The 25,970-nt window shown below is 39.0% G+C and overlaps 1 protein-coding gene across 1 annotated transcript in view; it reads left to right on the top strand.

The window, feature by feature from the left end:
• The window catches only part of LOC129764427 (neuroligin-1-like), a 615,422-nt gene that overhangs the window by 553,264 nt on the left and 36,188 nt on the right, over positions 1-25,970 (top strand). The window contains exons 15-17 of the mRNA XM_055763494.1: positions 22,980-23,196; positions 23,310-23,494; positions 23,626-23,846. Of these exons, the coding sequence (XP_055619469.1) occupies positions 22,980-23,196; positions 23,310-23,494; positions 23,626-23,846 (623 nt within the window). The remainder of the gene's footprint in view (positions 1-22,979; positions 23,197-23,309; positions 23,495-23,625; positions 23,847-25,970) is intronic.

The following is a 25,970-nucleotide window of genomic DNA, read 5'->3' as shown; positions in this document are numbered from 1 at the left end:
GTAGTAAAATTAAAATAATATTGATTCTTAGCATTATATCTTCTTGGACTCAACATTGAATTATTCCAATTTACTCTTACCGTTGGTGTAAGTCCCTCTACCATCTTTATGCGATTGATCGTGATATCGGTAAATCATGTTGCTAAAATTACCAACATTGCAGATTGCCTCTACAAATTCAATTAATTGAGAAACACCAACCTACTGTTCTTATCATATCCCAGAGTATTCAAAATCCAGACCGCCTTTTCGAGATATTTCACCAAATTTATTCCAAACCTATTTGATTTTATCCGGTTACAACTGAAACTACCGACGGAGACGTTTTGACTATTATCGGAAATGTAAATACTAACGCTACAGACAGAGCAACCTAGTGATTACGTCTAGCTATGCGAATAAATGTTTACTAAACGTTTTCCAAATGAAAAAAAAAAATTGTTTCAATCCGCAAAATCTCCTAGGCCCTCTTTTTGCCGATAATATCCTTCAACTGAACAGATTATTTCATTGGAAGTTGCATGGTTTGCATTGTAGAAAAAAGAAACAACAAAATTGCGTTTTCCCAACACTAATGGTGTTGTCGATTACGTCTCCTATGCAATCATGGGCAGTGCAGTCGTGTTTCGTGGTCCCATCGCTGAGTTTCGTGGTCCCATCAGTACTTGTTCAGTTTCCCAGCAACGATAAAGTTCGGTCTGTACGAGAAGCGTGTGGCAATTGTCACGTTATTTAAGTGCGGGAAAACGTCAAAACAAATCTACGAGCTGCTCGGACCCTCTTCTATCAATGAACGATCATTCATCTAATTTTGTCCTCGAGTTATGAATTTTACAGGTATAGAGCTAAATGCTTTCTAATTTGGAATAAAAAGTGAATTGAATACGTATATTTTACATTTCATTAGGAACAGTAGTAGAAAAAAAATCATGGCGGCCAGCGGCTTTAATGTAAATTCTAATGCGGTCCGCACCATGTCTAAGTATATATTCAAGAGAAAATAAAATAGAAATTCATATGGAAATACGGAAATGATGATGGTACAGAAAGCCACATAGAATATGGAATATCCAAAGCGAATAGGAAATTCAGAGAAATCAAAAATAGGATTTTACGAGAAGGCTCGAGTGAAATGGAATGCGTAGCTTCGTATTTTGAGGTAAATAATTCGAAAGATCATAGATTTATCCAGTGTATATCAATATCAACAAATATTCACGAGTAAATAAATTTACGATTTAAATAAATTTATTTGGCGAGACGGTAGAAACGGCATAAAGGGTGTGTCACATCAAATTGCATCACGGAAAAAACGCTGTAGAAATTCTCCCAGTAGACCGATCCTTTTGAAAATTTTAGACAGTAAAATAAAAACTATTAAACAACTTTTGGCATTTTCTTTTTATTCATACTTCGAGCCAAAGCCCGTATGCTCGCACCTTCCTCTTTACCCCGTCCATAAGGTTCTGTACAACGTCAGGTTGTAGTTTTTTTTTAACAGAAATCCATTTTCTCTTGAAGTCCGCTTCCGATTTGACAACTTTTGGATTCTTCCGGAGGGCCTGCTTCATAATCGCCCAATATTTCTCTATTGCTCCGACGCGTTGGGCGGGTTCATTTCCTTTGGCACGAAGGTGACCCCGTTGGCTTCGTACCACTCCAACACGTCCTTTGAATAGTGGCACGAAGCGAGATCCGGCCAGAAGATGGTCGGACCCTCGTGCTGCTTCAATAGTGGTAGTAAGCGCTTCTGTAGGCACTCCTTAAGGTAAAGCTGCCCGTTTACCGTGCCGGTCATCACGAAGGGGGCGCTCCGCTTTCCGCAAGAGCAGATCGCTTGCCACACCATGTACTTTTTGGCAAACTTGGATAGTTTCTGCTTGCGAATCTCCTCAGGAACGCTGAATTTGTCCTCTGCGGAGAAGAACAACAGGCCCGGCAGCTGAAGAAAGTCCGCTTTGACGTAGGTTTCGTCGTCCATTACCAGGCAATGCGGCTTCGTCAGCATTTCGGTGTACAGCTTCCGGGCTCGCGTCTTTCCCACCATATTTTGCCTTTCGTCGCGGTTAGGAGCCTTCTGAACCTTGTATGTACACAGGCCCCCCCGCTGCTTGGTCCGATGGACGAATGAACTTGACAAATTCAGCTTATTGGCGACATCCCGGACCGAACTTCTCGAATCACGTCTAAACTGCTTAACTACGCGCTTGTGATCTTTTTCACTGACGGAGCATCCATTTTTGCCGTTCTTCACCTTCCGGTCGATGGTTAGGTTCTCGAAGTATCGCTTAGTACTCTGCTGACCGTGGATTGGACGATTCCCAGCATCTTACCGATGTCCCGATGTGACAACTCCGGATTCTCGAAATGAGTGCACAGGATTAATTCACGACGCTCTTTTTCGTTCGACGACATTTTTCCAAATTTACGAAAAATTGACAGTGAAGCATGGTCAACGTGATCTATACACTCTTATCTGATTATAATCGAAAGCTGAAGATATAATTCCTAAAAATTAAATTTCTACAGCTTTTTTTCCGTGACACACCCTTTATGCAGAATGGATACAACGAGTGGTTGTAGCTACCGTCAAGTCATTTGCGACGTCGGGAATTTCATAAGGTATCTCCGAACACGGCATCCGGCAGCAGCAAAGAAGCTGCAAATCACGGATCGCTTTTGTCTGCGGATCCAGTGAACTATCTGGGTTCTACAAGAATGTCTGACACATATGACGATTCTCCAAAATCCGCTTCTTAGTGGTATATTTTTTGTATTGGTGAAGGAGACGATGAAAATAATTCCTCAATTTCCGTCGCTTCCGAAGTCTTCAGGATCTTCTTCGTCATCGGTGTCGAATTCAACATCCAGTGAATCAAGTAGCTCTTCGGTCTGCCGATCGTTAAGCAAAGACAAATTTTATCTCTGACAAGTCCCCATACCGTGCTGGAAAATAAATACATTTTTTTTCGACGCCAAATGCCTTAAAAATGCATGAAACGTCGAGATCTGGGTTCATCTCGATTTTTTTTTCTCTATTGTAGTGACTTTCAACACATTTCGGCTGGTTCGTCACTTTTACCATTTTTTGGAAGAATGTCGGAAGTGAGAATTGAACTCGTGATCTCTGCGTGAGAGGTATGGTTGTTACCAATACGCCAGATCGCCTCCATCTCGAAAAAAAAAAATTTTGGCCGAAAATCGACCTTTTGGGATTTAGCCTAAGAGGTAATGAAGGTATGGGAAAAAATAATTATCTAATTTGAGAACCGACCATGTACATTTTGTTTATTGGCCCAAAAAATGACCTGTGCAAAATTTCAGCTCAATCGGACATGATTTAGGGGTGGCTCAAAGCTCTCAAAGTTTTGATTATTTAATCCACGAAAATCTCCCAAGGGGGGGAGTAAAGGAAATTTAGAGACTTAAAAATGAATCAAACGACGAGATCTGGTATTATCTCAAAAAAAAAAGTTGGTCAAAAATCGACGTTTTGGGACTGAATGTTCTGAATGTCCAAAAAATCAAAACCTTGAGTGCCTTGAAGCACCCCTAAATCATGTCCGATTGTGATGAAATTTTGCAAAGATCATTTTTGGGCCAATAAACAAAATGTACATGATAGGTTCTTTAATATCGATAATTATTTTTTTCTCATACCTTCATTACCTCCCAGGCTAAGTCCCAAAAGGTCGATTTTCGGCCAAAAATTGGTTTTCGAGATAACACCATTTTTAAGTCATTTGGCATCGAAAAAAATTGGATTTTCCATATTTCTATGGTGAATAGACGCTCCTCCCCTCTCTCTAAGGAAAATAAAAATGAAACACAAATTTCTACATAACTCGAGAACTAATCAAGCAAATGGAACCAAATTTGACATATAGAGATTTCTGGGAGCAATAAATGTTTTTATGGTGGTTTGGCACTCCTTTCCCCTCTCTAAAGAGGAGCAGGGTGCTGAACAACTCGAGAACAAATCAAACAAATGGAATCAAACTTGGCATATGAGATTTTAGGGATCGGTAAACGTTTCTATGGTAGTTCGACACTTATCCTCCCTCTCTAAAGGAGGGCTCCCATACAAATGAAACACAAGCTTCTGCATAACTCGAGAACAAATCAAGCAAATTGAGCCAAATTTCGGATGTAAGGGTTTTTGGGTACAAGAAATGTTTCTATGATGGTATGACATCCCTTCCTCCTCTGGAATGGAGAGTGGGACCCATAAAATAATGCACATGTTTCAACCAAACATATTCCGACCAAACATGACAATTGAACATTTTCGGAAAACTCTGAAGGAAAATGGGAAAATTCGAAAAATTCAATTCGCATGTGTTCTACAATTACATATTGACAAGCGTTGTTAGGCCATTTGATGTTTGCGCAAACGAAATTGATCTTCGTTCAAATGTGGAAATTTTAATGTGATAAAACGCACTCATATATCGTCTTCTATCTAAATAAATAAAAATGGATCGCCGAATATGTTGATAAGAGCAAAACTTGAGATAGGAGTTGTCCAATTTAGGGCAGTCTTCTTTCTATCATATTTTCTGTATCAAACATTTATTCCATGTATCGGAGAAACATGTTATTTGCAAGTGGATATAAAATCGTGCATGAGAATTGTTTCTGAAATTATCTGATATAATAATGTCGAGTTTTGGTAGAAGCACTGAAGTTTTATAGAAAAAAAAATCTAAAGGGGAGATTAGAAGATGAATCAATGAACAGTTCTGCGATTGGACCTTTGAACAGCGCTTAGTAAGAAAACGTGGATGTGATTACGAAAAATAATTACGAAATTATAATTACGAGAAAAATAGATAAAAGTATTTTGTAGACGTGCTAGTATGAGTGAACATTAAAAATAATCTCTGAATAATTAGAAAAAAAAACGCGAGCCCCGTTTTTGGGGTGAGCTTTCATTTTTTGTCAATGAATATTTGCACACATTCAAGACGTCATGTAAGGGAGTAAAGATAGTTAAGTGATAGTTAACAAACAATTCTATAAAATTTCGGTACTATTTTTTTTAGAAATTGAGAAAAGTTTCTAAACATCCAAAATGGGATTTCTCATACCTATCACTGTATGTTCAATGGAGTGACAAAACGTTGTGCAGAGCGGAAAAAAATAAAAGTTAATAAAAATCAGTTTAAAACAGTTCAACTAACAGTACGAACCGTTTCGTACTCGATTTCTGAAGAATTCTGAAGAATATAGAATATATACCCAAGAGAATTAGCCAAACAAATAAGTATCATCTCTATTCCTATTAATAATTCACATGTGAAGGTTTCGTCCAATTGAGGTAATCAGACTCAATTGATTCTTTTTGTTTTTCAGTATGATTGCAAGTATCGTAGGAATTAAGTGACCCAATTTATAACGGTAACTTAATCTTGCCACTTAGCATTTATTTTCTAATCGATCTGGCATCGACACCGAATTAAATTGATGAAATATTGTAATATCGCTCAAAACACTATCAATGCAAGTTGGAAAAATCAGAGCGGTCTCTTTTTTTGTTTAGTCAAAACAGGCTAATGTGCCCGATTCTTGCTACATTTAAGACGAGACACAAATGCGAACAGACCTCCGTGAATCGGATACAGCTTTCTCGATAAGAGCAAAAGCTCGATGAACTGGAACCGGTTATGTAGTGCTCGGTTGTTGACTCAACAGACAAATTTCGGACCCAACCCCGGACAAAGATAAAGGCGAGTACCACGAGGTATTCGAAAAGTTTCTCTGTACACAATTTGCCATCGCATTAGAAGGCTCAACTTCCTATTGACTGACAAACAATGCGAAAAGTTTTGCTCCGATTGCTTTCCGAGTATTATTTGCGCTCCCACTCCTGTGCCAATGACAGAAATATTCAACCTCTTTCCTTCACTGATAATACTGATAACTCACACAAACAAACGGCTAATTTTGCAACCAGTTGATGATGTTTATTAGTGCTCCGATACAACATTCTGATCACTTAACATATTCGCCCAAACATTAATACCATATTAATGGTGTCGACTCTGCTAGAAGCAAAACAGAAACTGCTATCAAGTTTACGCTACAATAAAAAAACAGTCCCCTTTATCCGCCCACCCAAAAAAGGTTATACCCCATAGGAGGAGGATAACATAAAATGAGAAAATTCACAGCTTATTAACTCTAGCCCAAAGGCTAATATCGTCGCAATAAACTTCCCTGGAACGACATCGCATAAAACATGACCCGGAGAGTCATGAGAGCGCACACCATCGACTGGTACGACCGAAGAAACAACTCTGTTTCGCATTCCTTTGAGTTGCGGCTCCACCTACAACTCTCCCTACCAGGGGTCAGAGCTGCCCGCTTGTTAAAAGTAAAAACTCATTTCAATGTGAAATATTTCGGATATAGAATTTTTATCCCGTGGTGCTGGTAAAACGACCCGAAACCAAGAGAGCACATACACATTAGTGTGCATTGCAGGATAACACGGCGAACGATCTTTCCGCTGGCTCGTGTCAAGACGGGGTTCCAGTTCGTTGAAAGCTTATTTCGCAGTGCTTTCTTTCGCCATTCGGTGCCGCATAGAGCGAGTCCTATGCAGCGCCTTCCTCCCGACCTCCCACCACCCAAAATGTTTGCCAAGATGAGCAAGTGGCACTTAATTCGAAACTATTTACTCTACGGTGTAGTGTGCTGGTCGGGAGCGTTAAAAGGATTTTTTAGACATTCAAAATCTCTTGCTGACTGAACAGCGCCGCCACTCAACAAACCATTTCCTGTTTCGTACGGGATTCGGTCTTACGGATGCTTGAACTCGGAACTCGGTCGGAGCTTATAGAGCATTAGTGAGCTCCGCAGTGGTTCTGAATGGACCGAGCCAAACGGTGGAACGAAGCCCAGTTACTTTCGCTGCCACCCTCACTGATGCGGGACCTCTAGAGAAACGGTTTCAAATGTGTGGACCGGTTGTTGCCGTGGCAAGACAATCCAACTGACAGCAGCGCTGAGTGAATCCTGGCTTCGCTGTGGGATTCTAACCCCGCTTCCAACAGATAAGAATTTCCAGCATTTCCAGAGAAAGATATGAACAGATAACGAACCGAGGAACGGCTGAGAAGGCGAAATGGGGTGGGACTGGAAAATCCGCAGTGAAATCGCAGTTTCTGGTTCTGGTCTTAATGTAAACGGTACACGGAAGCTGAGCGATAGGATTATCTCGTATTGTGAACGTAATTAAAATTTGCTTACGTCTACGAATAGTATTCCGAAATTGTTTATTCTAAATACATCTGCTCAGAGCTATCTCTGGGCTACTAATTTCGTGCGAATTTGCAGATGGAGATAGCAAATTTATTTGAACCCTAGGTTCGATTGAAATTCTCGGAATTATTTTTCGTTTCGATGTGAATCTAAGCAAACGCTTTGAAGTCTATTGTTGCCCAAAACCACGATGGAATAAAATGGGTATTCCGAATTCAAGTTTGATCAGCTCGAACGGTTAAGCATTTTTTTATACTCAACTTCATTCGGTTATTTCTTTTTCTGTTTCACTCACTATTACTGCCTATTGTGGAAATGTATATTTATTACGCTGCTGGATTATTATGTAATCACCAAATCATCAAATTTGTACGAAAACAGATATGGGAAAATGTTAAGATTTTCAAGACAAGCTAGATTTGTCTAAAGAACGTTCTTTTAACTTATCTTTGACTTGTTACCATTACCAATTTTGAAATTTAGGTGAATTTTATGATCATGGAAAAAAATCTTGCCAAACTGACCGGTCGCTTTCTGACTCTCTTCGTTTTTTTTGACTATGTATATCTATACAGTCATTCCATGCCAAACCGATATAGTGGTTCTCCGATTTTCATTAAAAGTGGTAATTTTGTTCTATATCGCAAAAAATTATATCTGCATTTTTGATTTTTTTTAGAGTGCCATTTTAGGGTGATCCGAAAAATCAAAATTTTTCGCTTTTTCCCAGACGTTACTTTTTTCAAAAAATCATAACTGAACCACTGAACCGATTTAGATGATCAACATATCAAATCGAAGCCAATGAGCCAGTATTTTATTATAAAATATTGAACTAGCAAAAGAAATGGATTTTGTTTTCGTAATTATTGATTGTGATGGTTTTTATTGTTTTCATGGCTTTGGACTAGAGGGCGCTATATTTTTTAATATATTTTCTTGAAAGCTGAGGTTTTTTAACATAACATATCTCGATATCAGAGATACTATTTTTTTCGTTTTTGTAATATGGTTTTTCAAAGTTAACTGAAGGTTCAAAAAAAAATGTTTTCCCGTGGCGGGTGCTAGAAATTACAATTTTCATCATCATATGACTAATTTTAATAGCGACTACCTTGTCATAATAACAATTACATAATCATTAAATAATGCATCCTAAAGCTTGCTAACTTACTAAAAAATACTAAAAAAACTTATTTAAAAACTTGTTTAAATATTATTTGGGAATAAGAATATTCTAAAATTCAAGTGTCGAGGGTTGAGTTAGCTGTCGGCTATTTTGAGCCAATTTAGTGAAGAAATTATTCTATAATTTATGATTGAAAATATCCAACTGTTTATTAATTATTTTTATCATGTATACTTTATTAAATTATGGTGCTTCCACATGTTCATATCATGCTCCGTTTTTCTGCATTCAAAATTAAGTCTTCGTACTTTAAAATTCCGTTCAATGTTTTTGATTGTTTACATCCTATTATCTGAACCAATCTCTAATGGCCATGTTTTGACGTATTCACGCTACACGACCTTTCATTTCTTTATGATTTCATTTCCTATTTCTTGGTATACCGATAGTACCCAGCTAATGAAGTTTTGTTTGTAGACGAAGAAAATTAGAGAATAATTCAGTTAATAAAATGACACACATGGGCGTAAAAAACAAATCAATTTAAAATTTCGAAAATCAAATCCAATTTTTTCGCCGTTGTTTTTTTGTTTTGAAAAGACTAATTAATTGGCTTCTACAGGTAAACTTCGATATAACGTACATTTCACTTTCAAAATTGTACGTTGTATCGAATTGTACGTTATATCGAAGCATAATAAAGAACTCACAAACGTAATCTATAATACATTATTGTGTTCGATTTTTCAAGTCAAATTCAAGTCTAATATTTTGCGATAAGGAACAAAACTACCACTTTTCACGAAAATCTGAGATCCACTATATCAGTGTGGCATATAATGGATGTATATTTATTTATATACTAGCTCACCCGGCGAACTTCCGCCCAAAATTGATTTTTTGATATGAATTCTTTCTAACATTCACGTTTTCTTACCAAGCGAACGTTCGAGGTTTCAATCGCAGAACTTTTCATTAATTGATGTTCTAATTGACCCTTACAATTCCCTTCTTCTATAAATTTCCTAGTACTTCTACCAAAACTCGTTATCATAATAATAATTCTGTTTCAGGCACAATTTTCGCTCAAAATTCTTGATTCACTTGCAAATAACATGTTTCTTCGTAACACGGAAAATTACTGAATAGTAAATTTTCATTCATAATTATTATCTTCAATGCGCGTTGTTCTGCCCGATAATCCACTGCTCTTTTCGCTTCACACTAACGGGACACGAAATCCAATTGGACTAACAACGATGTCATTGTAGAACATATTGATCTTATTTCGAGCTGTTCCTCAAATTTTTTAAAAAATTTCAAAATTTTTCCACACTGTATTATTGATTTATGGGCAGACACGAATACAACAAAATCAAGACGACTAAAATCGGACCATTCCTTCCTCGGATTTCGCGCTTAGCAACACATTTGGCCTTGCATTTTTATTTATATACACTCGACAAAAAAAAATAGAGGAACAGAGTGCGAGGTCGGAAATTTCAAGTGATTTTTGCCATTCTGTAACTTCGTGAAAAATCAACGCATTCGATGGGATGCGCATCATTTTGAAGCTACAACTTTCAGGTATTAGTATATTTTACGTAAATATTTTTTTCTTGGTGTGTGTATGGGTAGTGGGCAACAATATCGGGAAGAAATGAAAAATCGATTTTTCTTTGTATTTTCGAGAATATACTAACTTACACAATTTTTTTCTAATCAATTCAACAGCAAATCCAATCCAACCAGCTTTACTTTGGTTCCAAGAACGTTCCTATAGGACCTTCCCACACTAAGATATTTCGATTTGAATGAAAAATTACCCTTTCGTCTTTGATAATGAATAATTCAATAAACAACCATCGCACCGCAAATCGAAAGGCAGTTTTGTAAACTCCAATAAATTCTGCACAAAAAGACTTTGACAAAAAAAAATATTTAAATTTTTTCATCGATTTCAGAAAAATTCCAAAAATAGGATTGTTATAGTGCTTTACAAAATCCATTGTAATTCTGCAAATATCGCAGTATGTTCTAATGTTTGCAGGCAAATGTTTAACCTAGCGTATTTCCTAAACATCTGTGAATGTTTCGTATTGATACGTTCAGCCGTTTTTTCTAAAAGATTTTCCATCATTTGAAGTAAAATAGAGGAGCATTGAAACGCAAATCGTATCAGAAGTACAAAGTCCTACGCGACTCTCAGAATGAACGTGTAGATAGAAGATAAAGGAGTGCGTTTTTTCACCTGAAAATCCATTTCCGCCTTCGAAAAAAGAGCAATTACAGCACAACCATCGTTAGCACAACCATCGAATGGACTTACGGCGCATATCACGATTTAATTGTAAAACATAAGAGAATTTAATTTTCGAATTCTCCTATTTTTTTCCCCATAACATTCATCTACGGGCAGAGACGAATACAACAAAATAAAGATGACTCAAATCGGATAATTCAAAAGAGTCAAAGGAATACTCGAGAGTATTCCTGAAACTCTCACAAAATAAAAACCACTTCGTCAATCATATCTCTGATAAGTCGAACTAATGTTTCAGGGAAACCATACTTGTGCACGCTGCCTCAAAGTAGATGGACATTTGATGAGTGGATATATTATACACCCGACATTTTATAGAGAGCATAAATATCTGGTCCGTGGTTAGGCCAATTCCCATAAATTTCGTTTGTTATTGACCCAAGAACTCTTTAGCCAAAAGGGACAGATGACGGAAGAGTTCCTTATAGGCGGCGTTTATAAGCGTGATGCCGCAGTAGTTGATGCAGTCCACCTTATCGTGCTTTTTGTAAATCGGACACACGATATCATGCATCCAATCCTGTGGTACCTTCTCATCCCAGATTTTGGACAAAACTCCATGAACACCAGCTTCTCTTTTTTATTTAAAAAAAATCGAATGGCCATCCGTTAGATTTTCTTTCGTCGTCCCAATCTCTTCCTGGATCTTCTTTAATTCAGGCGCCGGAACGCTGTCGTCGGTTGTGGGCTCTCCTAGGTCATTTTCGTTTCGGACTGTATCTGCTGCGTCGTAATACTGCATCCACCTGTTGACCACTTCACTTTCGTTATATGCTTTATATGTTATATGTGATTCCTAATGACTTTTTTTCCCCCTGTTGGATGTGAACCACTGCGTCCATTATTCTGAACTATTGTGGTATATCCCATTTTTTTTGTACTCCGCTTCAAGCTTACCTACTGCTTATTGATGATGAAGTAGACTGGAAGCTATAGCGAGATAGGTGCCAATCAGGAATACTCTGTTTGATAAATTTTATAATCCTGATCGGCGACGCAGACCAAATTTCCTTGGGCTCCAGAATAGCCTTATCAAGGTATTGAAGTCTGCGTCTAGTTAGAGCTCCACAATTACAGAGCAAATGTTCCGAGGTTTCGCTTTCGGTATTACAAAAACGACAAATATCATCTTGCACTAAACCTATGTTTTTGAGATGGTATTTGCTCGAACAGTGTCCTGTTATAAGGCCTGTGATTGTGCCTAAGTCTTTCTTATTAAGACTCAGTAATTGTTGAGTAATTTTAATACTCGGCGTGATAAATTTTTTTGACTGGTTAAATTGTACCGCCAACCAGTTGGCTAACACTTCCCGGTCTTCCCAGTTCTTCAGCTCACCTTTCAACACACAGTCAGATATTCCACAGAATGGTTCTGGACCAGTAAAAGGTGAGCTTGAGCCGTTCCTGGCAAGTTCATCTGCTCGCTCGTTTCCCTCTATTCCACAATGGCCAGGAATCCAGTACAGTTGTACCGAACTTATCCGACTTAGTTGCCGTAAGAGGAGAATGCATTCCCAGATAATTTTTGAGGAGCATTTAAAAGCATTTAGAGCTTTAAGTGCCGCTTGACTGTCTGAGAATATGCAGATGTTAGCATGTTTATATTTTCTTTTAAGGCAGACATTTGAGCATTCTATTATCGCAACTATTTCAGCTTGAAAAACTGTTGGTCAGTTTCCCATAGCTACAGAGATTTTTGTTCTGGGACCATACACTCCAGCACCTGTTCTGATTCCCATTTTTGACCCAACAGTGTACAACATGATTGAACCATTACGAACACTGGGACCGCCTTCATCCCATATTGAACGAGAAGGTTCGATTACACTGTATGGAATGTCGTAGTTAGTCCTAGGTTCCATCCAATCACTGTTCATGTAGCTTTTTTGTAGCTACAGTCTCCTTGGTCTTTGGCCACCAGACTAATGAGGCATAGGTTATTCTAGGCCGCACAATGGCAGTGTAGACCCACATTACCATTTTTGGTTTAAGACCCCATGTTCTTCCTATCATTTTAGAACATGCCCATAGGGCTGTATTGGCCTTACTGATTATTGCATCTAAGTGCGCATTCCAGTTGAGTTTAGCATCTAGGATAACACCTAGATATTTCACTGAAGCGCTGCATTTTATTTCCACTCCCCCAAGATATAAAGACTGCAGATGCTGTTTTTTTCTTTTTGGTGAATGGAATAATTGTTGTTTTTGAGGGATTTATGCTCAGACCTTCTGTGGTACACCAAGTTTGTGTAAGGTTTAAGGCCATCTGCATTCTGCTCGATATCACGTCGTCGAACTTGCCTCGTATCATTATGACTAGATCATCGGCGAAGCCCACAATTTCAAAACCTTTTGCCTCTAAACTTGTCAGGAGGTCGTCAACTACTAGTGACCAAAGGAGAGGTGATAGAACGCCTCCTTGTGGGCAACCCTTTGTTGCAATCACATAATTAGACGACCCGCCCAGCTCCGAGGTGATTTTTCTGTGTGTGAGCATGCCATGGATCCATTCGACTATACAATTATCGAAGTGTCTTCTTCTCATTGCCTGTACCATTGATAGATAAGAAGCATTATCAAAAGCACCTTCGATGTCAAGAAACGCACATAATGCGGTTTCTTTTGACAAGAGAGATTTTTCAATTTTTGTCACAAGCATGTGTAGTGCTGTTATTGTGGATTTGCCTGATTGGTAGGCAAACTGGTATTTGGATAGTGGGTGTTTGGACATGAATACAGACTTTGTGTATTCATATAATACTTTTTCCATAGTTTTCAACAGTATTGATGATAAACTAATTGGTCTGAAAGCCTTTGGAAGTGATTTGTCGCGTTTTCCGGCTTTTGGAATGAAAACTACTTTCACAAGTCTCCATATCGAAGGAATGTGCTCTAGTATCAGACTTGCCTTAAAGATCTCGATTAAAGACGGAATTAGTTTTGATTCTCCATTTTGAATCAGGGCTGGAAAAATCCCATCTGCACCTGCAGATTTGTAAGGTAGAAAGGATCTCACCGCGTTTACTACTCTGGCCCTCGTGAAGACTAACCCAGCAACTATGTTAGCGACATCCTTTGCACTTTCGGGTCCTATGAGACGCCTTCGAGAGCATATTGTGTCGCCATTATAGCCAGGATTTGTATCCGAGTGGACAGATGTAGATCCCGGAAAGTGAGTCTTCATCAGTAAGTCTAGTACTTCTGAGGGGGTTTTTGTGAACGAACCGTCATCCTTTTTAAGCGATCCAAGCCCGTTCGAGTGGTCTTTTGCCAAAGTCTTGTTGAGTCTAGCAACGATTGGGGTATTTTCAATGCTTTCGCAGTTATATACCCAGGATTTTCGTTTAGATCGTCTCAGTTCTCTACTGTACTCAGTTAGGGCTCTCTTATATTGAGACCAGTCCGAGGTAATTTTGCTCTGTTGAACAGTTTACGCGCCTTTTTGCGAAGCCGTTCGAGCCTTTTATTCCACCAAGGAACGTTTCTTGCCGAAGAAACTTTTCTCAGTGGGCAATTACTGTTGTAGGCAGAGACTATCGTTTCATTTAGTTCTTTTGTAGCTGATTCAAGCTGCTGAATCGACCTTATTTTCGAGTTTAGAGTTTTAGACTCGAGTTCAAGTGCATACCGATCCCAATTGGTTTTTTTGGGATCTCGGTATTCTCTATGAACTTCCATGCCACCATTCCATTCAAAAATAATGTGTCTACGATCAGACAAAGACGCCTCATCGGAAACGTGCCAGTTATGGATATTTTCTTGAATAGCCGGGCTGCACAGCGTTAGATCTAAGACTTCTTGTCTGATAGCGTTAATGAAAGTTGGTTCAATCCCTTTGTTAGCAATATCTATGTTGTTTGACGAGAGAAATTCTAAAAGACACTCACCTCGGTAGTTGATATCCGTACTTGCCCACATGGTGTGATGAGCGTTGGCATCACATCCGATAATGAAGTCCTTGTAAATTTCCCTGCAGTAGTTTACAAACGCCGCTACCTCTCGTGGAGGAACCTCAGGAACATCGCCTGGAAAGTAAGCCGACGCAATTACGATGTCGGCCCTTCCTTTGGCGGTAGGAACTTCCACTCTGATCGCGACGATATCCCTTTGAATGAACTCTGTAATAGGAAAGCATTCAATGTTTGCATTTACTAAGACAGCAGCTCTTGGGGAGTCATGCTTGTCATCATAGAACAACTTACATGAACCTGTTTGAATACCTAGTATTCTTCCTTTGTGAACCCAAGGCTCTTGTATAAGAGCTAGATCCACAGCGTCTTTTGTAAACCTCCTGGATAGCACGCTCGACGCTGCTTTGGCGTGGTGGAGGTTTATTTGCAGAACTTTAGTGTTCTGCATTAGGTTGGGTTATCCGATCTGGTGGTTCACTTGGGAGGATCGGAGTCCCATCTGATTTTTTGTAAATCAGGTCATGTTTTTTGCTTGTTCCAGCTTCCGTATTCGTTTTGGATCTGGGATGGGTTTGAAGAAACTCACCTTTTTTACTTGGCACAATCGAGGTTCCTAACCTGTTTGCGATAACCGTTGAGTTTGTACCGCTTGGGCCGGGAATACTCAGGATGCCAAGCTTCTTGTTTTTCGGAGAAGCTTCACGAGGGCGCTTTTGTTTGCCAGAAACCCTTCTGACGACTTCTTGAGCATTTTGTGGTTCCACTATTTTGGAGTCACTAGTCTCTGAAGACTTCAGGTTTCCTGGGTTTTTGGAATTTTTAGGTTCCCCGTTTTTTGGTCCCAGATCTCCTTTGAATACACCGGAGCTTTTATGGATTATGACTTGGCGCTGCTTTGGATTTGTTTTCCTCAGCTTAGTTTCGCCAAATCGGAAGTTTATGTTGAAGTTTGTGCTAGTTAGTTGACGCATCGAAGCTTCGTCGACTGTTAGCGTTCAGTCCGCGTGAATTTCGTTGGGATTGGATCTCTTTAGTATTCGCCATTTATCGTGGAGAGATTTTCATTTTGACTCTCAATGAGGCTTTTGAGCGTCTCGTCGCTGAATGTTGCGCTTTGTGGGAAAAAGGCATGGAGAATTTCTGGACGCGGATTATTTTTGGCGTCTAGAGCAACCAGTTTGATGTTGTCGTCTAGGATTATCCCGGGAACCACTTTCTTCAACCATTCCGAAGTTTGATGATCCTAATGTTACCTAATGACTTTATAGTGTTCCTAGTTCGCTCGTGTACGGTGCACTCGCCCATACTGCATTCTTCTCGTTGACAAACTGCTGGTATTATTCATCGAACCGGTCGTATTCAGCCCTTCACTATCTACACTCAAAATGTTTAGCACATGTTTTGTCATCCCGATTTATTATATAAAATAAACCTAAAAATAACGGAAATGCGTTACTCCCCAATAATATAACACGATATATCATTTGTATAATATATAATATATGCTAGAGCCAATATGAGCGAAACAGAAGACACATTGAAATGAAAGCATATGAAAGCTTTTCGTATAGTTTGCCAAATACAGACCGAGATGGATATAGATCTTCTGTATGCTCTCCTTTTTACTCTTTAAAACATGTTCTAACTTCATTCTATAATGAGGTTTAATATTATCACGCATTTATGCAACAGCACCAGTAGCTATGTGGATAGCGTGGTCGTGTAAAACAGCCTTACATTCTAGCCGGCCTTGGTTCGATCCCCGTTGACATAGTTTGAACTTTTTTTTTGTGCAATTCCTAAAGAGATGAAAAAAGAAAAAAACTCTCCCATACATGCACACTTTTTAAAGCTTTTGAGAAAGATGATTTTATTTGCTCATTTGACGCTTCAGAATAAAAAGACACGAAAAGGCATATTTTCTGTCGAAGAAGAAACACTTTCTAGCAACGCTAGTTTGGGTGTAGTGTAGCTTGCGCAGATCTGCTCACTGCGTTGCGAATTCTGATTATCGATTTAATTTTTTGGGCTTTTGTAAAGTCCCTAGTTTATACGAGAAAACCAGAAAGGATCCGTGAGTTATCGTTTCGTGCTCGATACACGATCCCTATAAATAAGCAGAACTTAGAACCCATTGAGATCAATTCACTACAGCAGCCACACAAACTTCACAAGGTTACCTTAGGTCACATAAACTCCATCACTAAGAAATTTATTTATTATCACCTACCACAGGGAATATTCTGGGCAAGAATATCATCGACAGAGCAACGAAGAATAAATTCCGTTTTATCCGTAATATTTTTCATAACTTTATGCACATCTGTGAACATCGATGAACATTAATTTCTCATGTTGGAATGTCTATCTGATTTTCTGTTTTGATTTCTTTTCAAAATAGACAGCGTTCATAACTATTGACTCCGGAATGTTCTTACCACTTCAGTTCTTACAAATCATTTAAAGGATACCAATTCATATGAAAAACAGCTCTCGCCAATCATGTCAAGGGAAAGCAACCACATTGGCACTGCTTGATTGAACTTGAGTTGAACGAATGGTAGATTGCACAAATCAAGTTCAATTGGATCGTGAAATCCAATTGAATCCAACTAAATCCGATCAAATTCTAGAATATGGATGAATTTGACATGGGCCATCAGTGAAATACCACCCAAAAATGATCAAAATTCCCGAGAAAGTGGTGCAAAATGTTAACCTTCTCAATCGACACCGCAGTCAGCATTTGCATTATCTTTCATTATCTTTCAAAATTAAATTATCAGCATCAGTGTGTCTACTCAAATAAAAAATCCATACAATTTTTGACTACTATCACCACAGCGAATTCTGTGTGTAATGAGGAGCTAAATCCGGTGTATATCACGTGTTCGATACACCATGAAGCATTACTTCGGCCAGCCCCTCGACGTGATAGATTTTGCGGCATGGGTCCGAATGATTTCTATTGGGAATTTTTAGTCATTAATACCTAGAAAAGCGAAATATAAACAAACAAACAAAGAATGGAAAGTATAGAGAAAGGGAGCATAATAAGTACTTAGGAAAGTATTGAAATTATCACAGGCAAAGAATTCAAAGGAATAGGAGAACCAGTGTGAGAAACATTTGAACTTTTCTCACGGAGATTCGGCAGTAAGTCGGGTCTCTTACATGGGCCTCCCCCAGGGCTCATGTTTAAGCCCCCTTTTGTACAACTTCTATGTAAGCGACATCGACAATTGCCTTACACAAAATTGCAGCCTAAGACAACTTGCAGATGATGGAGTGGTGTCTGTCGTAGGACCAAACGAATCCGACCTGCAAGGACCCTTACAAGATACTTTGAACAATTTTTCAACCTGGGCCATTGGGCTAGGGATCGAATTCTCCACGGAGAAAACAGAGATGGTGGTTTTTTCTAGGAAGGAAACCAAAGCTTCAAGTTTTGGGTAAACCGATCACTCATGCTATGTCATTCAAGTATCTTGGGGTCTGGTTCGACTCCAAATGTACTTGGGGGCCCATATTAGGTATCTGAGTAAAAAATGCCAACAAAGAATAAACTTTCTCCGTACAATTACCGGCACCTGGTGGGGAGCCCACCCAGAAGATCTTATAATGTTGTATCGAACAACTATTCTCTCAGTGATGGAGTATGGCAGTTTCTGTTTTCAATCAGCTGCCAAAACACACCTCATTAAACTCGAGCGAATTCAGTATCTTTGTCTCCGTATCGCGTTGGGATGTATGCCCTCAACGCATACCATGAGTCTCGAGGTTTTGGCAGGCCTACTCCCACTAAAAGATCGCTTCAATTTATTATCTCTTCGGTTCCTCATCCGGTGTAAGGTTATGAACCCATTGGTGATCGGAAATTTTGAGCAGCTGATCGAGCTAAATTTTCACTCCGGATTCATGAGTTCATATCATGAATTCATCTCCATGCAGGTTGATCCTTCTTCGTATATTCCCAACCGTGTTTGTTTCCCTGACTACATCAATTCCTCTGTGCATTTTGATCTGTCCATGAAGCAAGATATCCATGGATATTCAGATTACCAACGATCGAGGATCGCTCCAACGATCTTCGATGAAAAGTATGGGGGTATAAATTGTGATGGGTCCACTATAAACGAGTCCACAGGATTTGGAGTGTTCAACGAATTTTTTAGCACCTCACACAGTCTTCAGAACCCTTGCTCAGTGTATATTGCTGAATTGCAATTCATTGGGCGCTGGACAGCGTCGCCTCACGACCTGTTGAACACTATTACATTGTAACGGATAGTCTTAGCTCTGTCGAAGCTATCCGTTCAGTGAGGCCGGAAAACAACTCGCCGTACTTCCTTGAGAGAATACGAGAAATTTTGAGTGCTTTATCCAGACGCTGTTATGTCATTACCTTTATCTGGGTCCCTTCACATTGCTCCATTCCGGGTAATGAGAGGGCTGACTCATTAGCAAAGGTAGGTGCAATTGAAGGCGATATTTATCAGCGTCAAATCGCCTTCAATGAATTTTATTCTTTAGTCCGCAAAAATACCATCGCTAACTGGCAACGCAAGTGGAATGAAGATGAATTGGGCCGGTGGTTTCACTCGATTATCCCTAAGGTTAGCCTCAATCCGTGGTTCAAAAGTCTGGAATTGAGTCGGGACTTTATTCGCACCTTCTCCCGACTCATGTCCAATCACTGTTCTTTAGATGCACTACTCTTTCGTTTCAATCTTGCCAGCAGCAATCTCTGTGTTTGTGGCCAAGGTTATCGCGACATCGAGTACGTTGTTTGGTCGTGCGAGGTGTATCTGGTCGCCAGATCGAATTTAGAAAACTCCCTTCGGGCCCGAGGAAGACAGCCCAATGTACCGGTGAGAGATATGTTGGCTCGGTTAGACCTTGATTACATGTCCCATATATATGTTTTCCTTAAAGCTATCGATCTTCGTGTGTGATTGCCCCTACATCCTTATACCCTCCTTTCCTTCCTTTGCGGGTAATTCGTCCCCTTGCTATAAATAGTAGAATAAGTTGAAATGTAAATACACTATAGATATACGAATAGATTTATAAATTGAGTGTTCATCAACATTGTTACAATTTCCTTATATCCCATCCTTCTCCTAAAAATATGTCACCCTCCTAAACTCGAGTACTTCGCGAGTAATCGGTTTTCCACCTTACTAACCATAGATGTAAGAAAATTGTTTATATATATAGTTTTAAAATTATATTCAAGAATTCGGCTCCTTTAAACTTAAGTAACTGAGCCTGTAAAAATAAACGAATTAAAAAAAAAACACATCCGGCGATATTTTTTTTTGTGTAGATAGAAGAAGATTTAGGAGTGCATTTCATCACATTAATCCATTTCCAGTTTCGAACAAAGATCAGTTTCGTTAGCACAAACAGCACTTGTCACTATGTAATTGTATAACATATGGGAAATTAATTTTCCAAATTTTCCCTTTTTCCTTCAGTTTTCCGAAAATTGTCAATTGTCATGTTTAGTTGGAATATTTTTGGTTGAAATATGTGAAATATTTCAACTACCCAAAAACCTCGAGTTATGCAGAAGTTTGTGTTTCATTTGACTGGCAGCCCCCCTTAGAGAAGGGGGAGGAGTGTATTCACCATAGAAACGTTTCGTGCCTCGTAAAACCTTCACATGCCAAATTTGGCTCCATTTGCTTGATTAGTTTTCGAATTATGCACCCACCCTTAGAGAGCGGAAGGAGTATCTAACCACCATAGAAATACTTATTACATCCTAAAACCTCCACATGCCACATTTCAATATGCCTAATTTGGTTTCACTTGCTTGAATAATTCTCGAGTAATGCAGAAATTTGTGTTTAATTTGTATGGCAGCCCCCCCTTAAAGAGGGGGTGGAGAGTCTAACCACCATAGAAACATTTATTGCACTCTGAAACCTCAATATGCCTAATTTGGTTTCACTTGCTTGAATAATTCTCGAGTAATGCAGAAATTTATGTTTAATTTGTATGGCAGACCACCCCCCCCCCCCTTAGAGAGGGGGTGGAGAGTCTAACCACCATAGAAACATTTATTGCAGCCTAACACCTCAATATACTTAATTTGGTCTCATTTGCTCGATTAATTCCCGAGTAATGAAGAAATTTGTGTTTAATTTGTATGGCAGTTAGAGAGGGGGGACGGGTCTCAAACTATCACGAGAACCTTCCCCGGCCCCAAAAACCCCTACATACCAATTTTCATGTTGATCGGTTCAGTAGCTTCCGAGTCCATATGAATCAGACAGACAGACAGACAGAAATCCATTTTTATATATATAGATATATCGCAACCCAGGATGATATAAATATGGTGTTATTTTTTATTTATAATTTAGTAGCAACGATGAGAAGATAGGTATATTATCGTGATCTAAAAGCCACAACTCCGTACTTTTGTTTTCGTATTGCTATTTATTTCATGTTCAGAGTGCCCTCTAATTTTTGAATAACTAATTTTTTCAAATGGCTATATTTGGATAGACGACGAAAAGATGAATTTCTAGATCACCTCAAAACAGGATGATGAGTTAAGTCCAGACTTTCCCGTCTATGGACAATCGCCTTTTTCAACTGTACAACCGTTTCGTATGTCTTTCCTTGTTTGAATATAAATATATAATTAAATAATTGCCGTTCCGCCGCCGAAGTTTCTCTTTTCTCTGGTGGGTTTTTCACTGGAATATAGAACTGGGCCATCCAGGTTGAACTGCAATCAACATTGACCAACTGTTTCTAATCTAATAAATACCAATCGCTTCAGAGTACTCTTTAGTTTCAGTGTAAGAGTAGAAGGACGACCACTACGCCTTTTCGTGGCATATTTGTCTTTTAGTTATAGAAGATTATCAAATACAGTTGGACTTTCATCACTCCTGATGCTTTTATCCTGCATTGACAGCTCTTGTTCAAGAAATGTCAGCACTGTCCCTCGATGAAGCTATGTCAAAGGACTATGTTTGTGCGTTTTGCCTGTAGTTATTAAAACTTACTCAATAATATCCGTTCAGATTTTTTACTTTGTTTTGTAATGCTGTTCTTATATTTGATTCAAACCAGCAAAATAAATCAATCGAATTATGACACGCACACAATCGCAATTAATTTGAATTGGCACAAAAAACCGTGGGTCGTTTCATCTCCACCAAACTGTTATGTCGTCTGAATAGCCTCTAGTCTCCAATACTAGCACATCGTAGCACATCGGATAATTGGTAATCCTACAACTCACTAGGTCGCCAAATTATTTTAGTGACTGTTCCGGGTTCCGGGTCGAAGCCTTGAATAAACACGTTCAAAAATTTTTGGCTCATGAAGCTCGGCTCGGCTTCGACCCGGCACTAAAATATACTAGCGATCTGACGAGTTGCCGGATTACCAATGAACCGCTGTACAGAATATATTCATCGAATGGAGAAGGAACAGAAGCGAATATAGCCATGAACAGGGAGTGAAACTTGGGCAACGCAAAAAGCCAAATTTGAAAAGGTCGCATTCAACGCTAATATTGTTTATTGTGGTTTTTTTAACGCACATATTCACATCCCACTACATTTCAGTGAAATTTCTATTGTATAATGAACCTGCAATACTCGAATCTCTGATCTATCTTTTTGGGTACAATATCGCCAAAACTGTCACGCAAAACTAGGCTAATGACTCACATTAAATTAAATATTAACGGTGTGCAACAGGATTTCATGAATTATGCGCATTTTGAATATTGAAAATGTCAAACAATATAACGACTAGCAACAGTCATTCTCAAACTATTTCAGCATTAGCATGTCTAGCTATAAAACGTTTGGATGAAACTGTAACTAGTCCTCACACGTGAGTGAGACAACTCCTAATTACGAATAGTGAAACGAGCAAAGTCTGACTAAATGTTTAATAACAGCGTAGTACTGTCAGTAGTGAGATAAAACTCCAAACTATCAGAGCGGTTCTCCCCCAGCGAAGCGGCCAAAACTAAATTATTTCCGGACACGTGTGCACTCCATCATTGACTCCAGTGTTCGTGATGCTTGGCGGATAGAAACGGCGCATTCCCATCGCCATCATCAGCATCATCACCATAACCAGGGAAGCACCGGGTGAATATGATCCGAAAGTGGGTTAACGAAATGGGGTTTGGGATCAACAGCCAACAATTGAACGAGTCACCACTACCAACTGCCAGTATGGGATGTGTGCGCATCGTCATGTTTAAATTTGCATGAAATTAAAAGTTGTTGACGGGGTCTCGCCTCATTACCGAGCATAATGAAATGTTTAATAGGAGGACTTTTTTTCTTCTCTTACGTTTTCGCAGGCTCCGTCCGGGCAGAATCTTTCAGCCGACCGCGGATGTATAGCAACGGAATCATTAATGATGCCCAGGAATCCCGACTGGAGTCATTTGGAACCGAATGCACACCGGATCCGACCATGGGTGAGGTACTGCACGATGGAAACTCAGACGGTGGACTACTGAGTGAGGAAGAGGAGGCGGAACTTCTCGAAAAACTGGCCAACCGTCATTATTACAGGTGAGAGGCGCAACAATGATGAAAACCAAGAAGGACGAAAATCAATCTGACAACAGATTCCACAATTGAAAATTCTGCTTTCAATTTCAACCATAAATCTTTCCAATCCGCAGTTACACCGCCGCACTGGGAGTAACGGTTGGCGTCGGATGTCTGCTCCTGTTACTGAATATGCTCATCTTTGCCGGAATCTACTACCAACGTGATCGCTCCCGGCGCCGGAAATCGCAGCAGGGCAGCGGGGCCGGTTCCGGAAGTGGATCTCACAACAACGGAAGCGCCAGTCCGGACGAGGCAGGTAAGGCACCGACCATCCCACTGCCAGCCAGCTATCCTTCAGCGAATTCCCTGATGATTTCTCACCGTCCGGATCTCTAAATCCTCCGGAAAACTGATATCTCACTATTTGATATTCTGCTCGTTTCGTAGATATCCCACTGACGACAATACCATCGCCCTCGCCCAGCAAAACGAAACGAGTGCTGGAGCTACCGCCAAGCTATGCAACGCTGCCGAAACGAAGCGCCGGCAGCAGCCATCAGCATCACCTTCACCAGCAGCAGCAGCAGCAGGGTGGGGTCGGTATAAAAGATACCAACCTGACGACAGCCACTCTGGGACGGTCCGGAAGCTTCTCACACAAACAACAGGTAAGATTAAGAACTGGATTTCATTGATTCAATGAACGATGTGATAAAGTGAGTGCTGTTCAGTTTTGGAAAGTGTCATTTCGGGAAGACACTTCGAAGGAGACTCGAGCCATTTTGGCTGCTCAGCTGGGAATATCACGGTGTTTGCACGTTGTTCAATCAGAACGAAATTGAATGGGACCGTAAGAAAAGCCAGGACATACTTTTCTATGTTTTTCGAGATTTTTGTTTTTTTTTATATATATTAACTATTTGATACACTGTCGATATCTTTAATTGAGCTTCATTGTCATGCTCATCATGGGTCAAGAATCATTGAAAACTACTCGCGACATTTGCCCTAAGTATTTAAGAGAATCAATAAGCTTCATTGCAAATTTCTTCATATTGCGGTGGAGAAATGTAATTCTGCGCAAATAACGAGAGTTATCATCAAATTGGAAATAAAATGACCAATGTTTCATATTGACAGCGTATCTTAACTGCCGTTTATCGCGAAACTCTTCCACATGAAAACAACATAACAGAGTTGTAAATTTCTCCCCGTTTAGGGCTTATCTTATATATTCTTATGATCTGGGACGGGTTATTCAAGAGAGTTCAGAGACATTATCGATATTTCTTCGAATCAGTTGGCTTTGATGCATTCTGTAGCATGTCCTTTGTTCTATAGAACCATATTTCTTATTCGTGAAACATTTTCCACGAATGTTCTCACAAACAGGAAACAAAATAATACATCACGCTACATGTGAAACTACTCATGAGTTTGTACCATTATTCGGATTTTGTTTGGATTGGCAATAACATTGAAACGTGCTAAAGGTAATATATTACTGAGTGCAGGTTTTATACACGAAAAAAGAGATGTATTCATGAGCAATATCTCTTAGAGTTGTGTATTCGTTTTCGATATATTTCTAATCTAAATATTTGTTTATGTAAAAATGGCGAAATTATGCTACTCGCTCCATTCTGTTATTCCCTGTTTATGTTCTTCATGTGACACATGAAAATACATACATACCTTTTGCTACCTTTTGCTACCACAGCTGGACAAATTAGCATTAAAATTGAACAACCTTTTTTGTTTTAAATAACATCAAGATCCATAATTTATAATAAAAAATGACTGCTAACATACGAAAATTCCTAAAAATTCGATGTTCCACAAAGTTCGTCAAAAATAGTTTTACCATCTTGGGCCAATTTTTTTAAATTTTCTACATAACTTCTGTTTCATATGAAAAAATTGGAAAAAGTATAAAAAATACATAGTGCTCCCGTGGCCGAGTGGTTAGCGTCATAACTAACATGCCGAGTGTTCGGGTTCGATTCCCGTTCTGGTCGGGGGAATTTTTCGTCAAAGAAATTTCCTCCGACTTGCACTGTGATTACGCGTATTCTAGAGCTTGCCACTCAGAATGCATACAAGGCGTGTTTTTTGGCATAGAAATCTCAACTAAGTACTAATAAAAATGACGCAAGTAATACTACGTTGAGACGGCGAAGTTCCTCTAGGAACGTTAGTGCCATTGAAGAAGAAGAAGATAAAAAATACATATTTTTTGATATCGCAAATTAAAATTTTATTTTGTAAATAAAAAAAAAGAGTACTAATTTTTCTTCTCAATGTATATCTTTTTCAAATTAAGCCAACAATACTCTATAACTCTTTCTAACAAACTTTTCGGTACGACTCATATTTTTTGTGATATAAATTATCAATGATTTCTCTTACTCAAATCGATACGCCCTTTTCAAAAGTTACGCTTTAGTCAAAAAAATGAACCATGATGATGTATTTGGAAAAGTTGTTGGAAATTATAAACAGATTCATAAAATTTCATGAACATGACGGTATAACACAGCAAACATATTAAAAGGGATTATTTACTATAAAAAAGACAATAAATTAGAAATATTCTTTTAAATATTTCGAGAATGGCGATATTTAGAAGGAGATTTATAAAAACCTTTTTTTGTTTTAAATCACATCAGGATTCATAATTTGTGGCTAAAAATTATTGTTAACATACAAAAATTCGAAGTTTCGAAAATTCTTGAAAATTTGATATTCCACAAAGTTTGTCAAAAATAGTTTTACCATCTTGGGCCCATTTT

Source organism: Toxorhynchites rutilus, chromosome 2 (genome assembly GCF_029784135.1).
Source record: "Toxorhynchites rutilus septentrionalis strain SRP chromosome 2, ASM2978413v1, whole genome shotgun sequence".
Taxonomy (NCBI): Eukaryota; Metazoa; Arthropoda; class Insecta; order Diptera; family Culicidae; genus Toxorhynchites; species Toxorhynchites rutilus.
Note: the sequence above shows the minus strand (reverse complement) of the source record. Positions and strands in the feature narration are given on the sequence as shown.